The 6365-nt window shown below is 34.8% G+C and overlaps 1 protein-coding gene across 1 annotated transcript; it reads right to left on the reverse strand.

Annotated features, from left to right (window-relative positions):
- Positions 1-801: 801 nt before the first annotated feature.
- On the reverse strand, positions 802-3085 carry LOC311080738 (EF-hand calcium-binding domain-containing protein 4B-like). Its single transcript, XM_084110855.1, has 5 exons — positions 2650-3085; positions 1849-1958; positions 1583-1724; positions 1350-1496; positions 802-858 (listed from the first exon to the last, which is right to left on the reverse strand). The coding sequence occupies exons 2-5, from the start codon at positions 1871-1873 to the stop codon at positions 834-836; spliced, it is 339 nt and encodes a 112-aa protein (XP_083966981.1). The 5' UTR covers positions 1874-1958; positions 2650-3085; the 3' UTR covers positions 802-833.
- Positions 3086-6365: the final 3280 nt, after the last annotated feature.

Below are 6365 nucleotides of genomic sequence, written 5' to 3' on the forward strand. Positions count from 1 at the left end.
GCAGTTGGGTCACTGTATTTTTACAGTATGCAAGTGGTGAATATACAGACATTCGATAGGCCTACATAAAGACTCCAATAAGTTGTCATTATATACTTTTTTACGTAATTGCAAAATTTGTTTACTTTGTTTTTTCTGTAACTGCATGCTTTGGATTCTGTGTTCTCCATTTTTTGATGTAGTGTCTAAAGAATGATCTGTAGTGTTTATAATTTTGACTCGCTGTGTGTGTGATCTGAGAGCATTGTTTGAGTTTGAGAACAGATAAAATGGTTTTGAGGCAATTGTTTGATTTTGCCAGAAGAGTCAGAGGTTCTGTGAATATGGTTTGAAAATTTGGTTTTGTGTTTAAGGTTTTGAGAAAGTGAGTGATGGTTTCAAGAAATGTGTTTTAGCAATTCAGAAAAACTATAACATACTAGTCAATTTCAATATTATTACAATTCGAAATAACTGAAATTTATGAAGCTGAATTGTCTTCAGTGTCACGTGATCCTTCAGAAATCATTCTAATATGCTGATTTGCTGCTCAAGAAACATCTCTTATTATTATCAATGTTGAAAACAGTTGTGTTACTTAATATTTTTGTGGAAACTGGTAAAAAAAATCATAATTCTAGAAAATTAAAATATCTTTACTGACACGTTTGATTAATTTAATGCATCCTTGCTGAATAAAATTATTCATTTCTTGTTTAAAAAAATACTCTCAACTGTATAGTGTAAAAGCACATGCAACCGTTCAAAAGAATGTTTTACCTTCAGAATTGCTTGATCTTTTTCATTATTGATCTGATGATCTGTTGCTACATTTCCTCATACAATCTGCGAATTTAGTTGTCATGTGTGGCTGCTTTCCTGTGCAATGACAATGGCGTTCAATGTTAAAACATGCATTTTGCCTAATACAATCAAAAGATAAACCACAAACAAGTCTTTCATATTATATAATTTTTTCCAAATTCTCACAGTATTTATATTCAATAAAACACTGGCTCAGACCTGAACATCCAGTTAGGTAATAATTAAAGGATCATGAGATTTAATGTTAAACAATGCATGTTGCAAATCACATCATTCTGACCTAGATTTGATCAAAATACATTTTATTCCCACCAGAAGTACTGTAAAAACCTGGTTAACTCCTCAGCTTGGTGGTCACTGGACTGGGATAAAACAGCATTCTATAGGGAATTACATTAAGCTTCTAAACGGGGATTATTCACAAGTAACATGGGGGGAAATTAAGAAAACAAAGCAGATTATTGGCTCTTTAACATGGACGACTTTAGATGGCACTGCTCTAAATTCATTCTCATTTCATGTTGCATAAAGAATCATCATGTCACCTTCTGAGGGTGCTCTCCATCTCCTTCCTCTCTTGTTGTGCCTCTTTGATTTGATATGTGACACGGGCCAGGAACTCTTCAAAGTTGGACAAGAGGTGAGGCTCATCCTTCCTGAGCCGAGTCCACAGGCTGTGAACCTCACTTGGGCTGAATTGAAGAGAGAACTGTTACTGCTTGTAGCAATATAAAGCTAATGTTTTATTGCAATGCAGAGGCAAAACATCAGTACTGACTCCTCAAACACATTGCTAGCACCCAAGCTCTCCATCAACACGCTAAAATGTCTCTCTTCATCATCTTCATCCCCTGAGCTCTGAGAGGGTGTATTCATTAGTTCCTCAGTCTTGGAAACTCTTCGTCCATAAAGAAAGTTACCTGAGAAACAGTTACAGATACACCTTGTAAAAGTGTGTAATTTGCTGTGCTATAAATATGTACCAAATAACAAATGATTTTTGAATAGATCCTCTTGACTGGAAGGAGATGATCATAAACTCACTGAATCCGGAGGAAAACTCTCCCATGGTCAGGTATCCATTTTTGTCAAGGTCTAGTGAGTCAAAAACGTTCTCGAGTTCCTCAGCAGTGAGTGGCAATTCTTTATAGCCTCTAAGATAGAGAGAATGATGTATACAGTATGATTAAATACTCAAGAAACAGATGGAAAAATGACATCATAAACACTATTTTCAGCCATCTAGATATTCAGTCTAACACCCAAACCCTTTGTACTAATAGAACATTGTAAATAACAAATCCTTTTAAACAGGAGGGAAAATAATGCAACTGTTATGGTTATGTTCTGTTTGTGGACTCTTCTGTTGTGTTTCCTTCCTGTGTTTAGCTCCTGTTTGCTTGTCCTTTGTTACTATGGTTACTCATTGGTTAATTGATTATGTTCACCTGTGTCTTGTTTGGTTCCTAATTTAGCCTGTGTATTTAAGCTCTCAGATTGTTTCAGTTCAATTATTCTGTGTTGTCTTTAGGAGCAGAAACTGTTACATTTATCTATTCCTATGATTCCAGTGTTTTGGATTATCTTTGTTTTCATTTTTGTAAATAAAAGACTACTACAATTTAGGTCCTCCGCTCCTCTTTCCTTGCCTGAACTGTAACAGAAACATAAGCACCCTTAATATTTTAATTAAAAAAAATTGTGGCCATAGAAAGCTAAAAAATACAAAAACATAATACAGAGCTGTATGGCAGATGTAAAAAAAAATTTTTTTAAATAATAACAATGAAAGAATGAAAATATCAAGTGGTGAAGGACCTGTAAAGTTAAGGGCCCCTACTTTACCCTCATATCAGTGCGTGTGATGAAGCCTTTTCCCTCGCTGTCACAGATCTGAAAGAAGTCCTCTATTTTGTCCAACATAGCAATGTGTCCCCATTCTGTGTTCTTCTTTACACTTTTCCTTGGCTGCGGTTTCGGCTGCTTCTCATCCTGGTCTGAGCCACTGCTGGTGACCCGTGTGTCTCTAACGTGTCCGATCTCTGACATAATTCCAGCGCTGCTTACCTTGACCGTCTTTCAACAGCTCAGGATCATGTACAATCCAAAACTAGATCCAGTACAGCAAATTGTGCTGATAAATTCAGGAAACATCATTTATTGTCTTGTACTGAATGCCTGCTGTGGGTCCCAGCTGAAAGAAACAGAGAGAGTGCAACACATCAGCAATCCTTTTCGTCTTTAGGAATGTTAAGACTTTGAGAAGTGAAATGCAGATTAGTCTTAGTCCTCATCGCTGACACTGCTGACGTTATTGGTGAGCAGAACTGTCACTTTACGTTGATGTCCCACCACCAATGTCAAGGGGAACAGGAAGAGTGGTGAAATTTCCTGTTTGATCTCAACTCAAGTTGAACTGACTAAGGTTTGAATGAGGGGGTATCAAGTATTTTTTATTTAAGCAAGAACCAATTAAAATGAACTTTTACACTATTGACAGACAGATAAAGGTTGACACGTCCTGCTATTATTTACCTCCTCTGTGTTTACAGCTCTTACAAGTGTTACTCTTCCAGGTCTATACAAAAAAGAAAAGTTGGTATTAACTTAATTAAATCCAGTAAATGAGTGAAGTGTGGAGAGCGGATGTAGTGATAAATGTTTCCATTTCCATTTCTTCTGGAATGAACCATCATCATGTACATGCTAAACTCATATGAAAAGGCCAAATGATCAAGATTACAGGGCAAATTTAAAAGATTATCAGTGAAAAACCTTATATTAAAATCCCGCTAAAGAGAGTGAATAGGCCTACATTCTGTCACTCTGGGTCTAGGCTATGGGCTATTGAGCCATTCCACCGAATAATAACTTACACATTTCTGTCCCCACGACATTATGTATAAAAATGCATGAAAATGAACTCTAAAATACATTTTATTATTAAGCAAAGTGTCCCGCACATTAAGCTAACTGCAAATTTAAAATGTATAATTAAAAACATTCATAAAAACTACCTAGAACACTAAAAAAAATAGCATTTGTTGCATGTCCCCACTCTCTAACTCTAAACTTTACCATGAAATATAATGATTAAAATCCTTCAGAAATCTTTTTTTTGTTGCATTTTTGTGTGACTTTATATCCAATATATGCTTTAAAATGTTTGTTTTTTTATGAGAAAATAATATTTTATCTAATATTTTAGATAAAATACACATTTTAGTCGTGTCCCGGGTTCTCACTCAGTCCTGTTACCCCAAACACATTCCCCCCTCTGAAAAACTTGTAACATTCCACAAAACACATTTTCAACAGGAAGTTGCATCATCTGGATCTTCTGAAGGTAATGGGAAGACCATAATTAAGTCCTCTTATTTTAATTTCTGTATATTTTATAAAATTGTTAATATGACTGAGAAGGTCAATCTCAACGTACTGTTCTATTACCTAAATTATTTCTTAGATGTTATTTGTTTATTTTAATTTGGTAAGTCACTAGAATTTGTTCAGTGTCCTCATGCTATTAGAATGTGTTGCCATATGTCATGTATTTGATTTACTTTCAGTCCTGTTACTCATGTGAAAAATAACAGGAGTGAGTTAAAGTAACAGGAGTGAGTAGTCCTCTGGTTTAATATTGTAAATATTAGTTGATATATAATACTATTCACCTGAATTATGAGTTTTAAGGTTGCAATTTTTTTAAATTGTAGACATTAGTATTAGTTTTACATTGTGAATATCATGCTTCCAGAGAGACAGTCCGCCATGAAGTGACTTAAACATTTTGTCTTTGTCTTTCTTGTATTTTGTAGAAGATTGAGAGAACCCAAACTATTCAGGTGTCAGAAACACACACCCATGGCATCCTGCGAGGGAAAGAGCGAAACACACCGCAACCCTCTTTCCCTCCTTTCTGTCTTAACTTCCCTCCCTCTCTCTCTCTCTCTCTCTCTCTCTCTCTCTCTCTCTCTCTCTCTCTCTCTCTCTCTCTCTCTCTCTCTCTCTCCCTCTCTCTCTCTCTCTCTCTCTCTCTCTCTCTCTCTCTCTCTCCCTCTCTCTCTCTCTTCTCCTCTCTCATCTTCTTTCTCTTTCCACCTCCTTCACTGTGAAGTACTACTAGCACATAGTACATCACTTCAACACAGAAATCTCATACACACACACAGTCATGTACACTCTCTCATGCACACACATATGGACACTCATTCCTGTTACTATTTTATTTTTATTTATTTTTTAAATAAAGGTAAACCACTGTTTTTTTATCAGTTTTGTTTGGTCCATCATTTATACAATTGTTTAATAAATTAAATTATTTAAAAAAAATGATACTTGAGGATTCGGTCTTCTTTAAAATGAAAAAATGGCTTTGTGTTTTGTATTAAAATACACCTTGCCTTAATATAGTGGGGTTTTTTTGTTGTTGTCACAAATATCAATTATTTGAACATATAACAAACAATTTCTTTAAAATAAACACTTAACTGTGGGGAAAACAAAGGAAAACTGACATGCTTTTTAAACGGCACATGAGTTTCAGCAACAGGACTGAGAAAACATGCGTCCATCTTCTGCTTAGAAACCTTGTAAAAAATAAAGTTGCCTGAGATTTATGAAAAATAAAGTTGCCTGAGTTAAATATGTATAGTATTAGATTCAGTGTTGAAAAAAGATTAACAAATAAAGTTTAATTTTGAAGTTACAACAAGCAAATGTCACCCATTCGGTGGAATGGCCCAACAGCAGATAAAGTGTAAAAATCAATGTGCAGTGAAATGAGCTCTACTACATGAAACAAGTTATAAATGTTGATATAACTGAAGAAAAACAATTGATTCACTCTCCCTCATGTGCAACACTATAGTCTTTACAGTAAGAGGTGTTTTGCTGCCATCTACTGGACAAATACAGCATTAAACACACATTCATTGCTGTTATTTTTATTTTTTTAAATAGGTTTACCTATTTATGTAGATAATATTTAATTTATTTAATAAAAACACATCTGAATAGCTTAGCAACAATATAGCTGTTGTATGGTGTAATACAATTGTATTTTTAGAATAAAAGAACAAAGCAGTAAAATCCACATTTAGTGATATTATGCATAATTTATCCAGAAACAATGAGATTAAAATTTTACATTTATTCAAATAATTCATGAAAAAAATATTTTCTACTAAGTCACAAGTGTTTGAAGTGATCAGACTTACAATAATCAGTCATCAGTCTTGTATCTCCTGTGTGCAGTGACAGGCTTTGATGCTGAATATAACCTGCAGTGTTTCTCTATCAATCTCCTTTAAGTTTAGTGTGACTTTATCTCCATCCTGACTTATGAAAGATATGATTCTATCCTCTGTGAAGTGTCTTTTCACACTGGAGGAGGAGTCCCGTTCATTAGCGCTCACACTTTATTGATATATATGGAGAAAATAAAAATGCTGCTGTGTGATTTGTCAGTGATTGTGTTTGATGATTTCCTCTGTTGTGTCTAATAAGGTAACAGTGAGTGTCATTGGCAGCTGTGAGAGTCTCTCTCTCTTTAGGGGACT

This window comes from Abramis brama (assembly GCF_963993115.1).
Source record: "Abramis brama genome assembly, chromosome: 4".
Lineage (NCBI taxonomy): Eukaryota > Metazoa > Chordata > Actinopteri > Cypriniformes > Leuciscidae > Abramis > Abramis brama.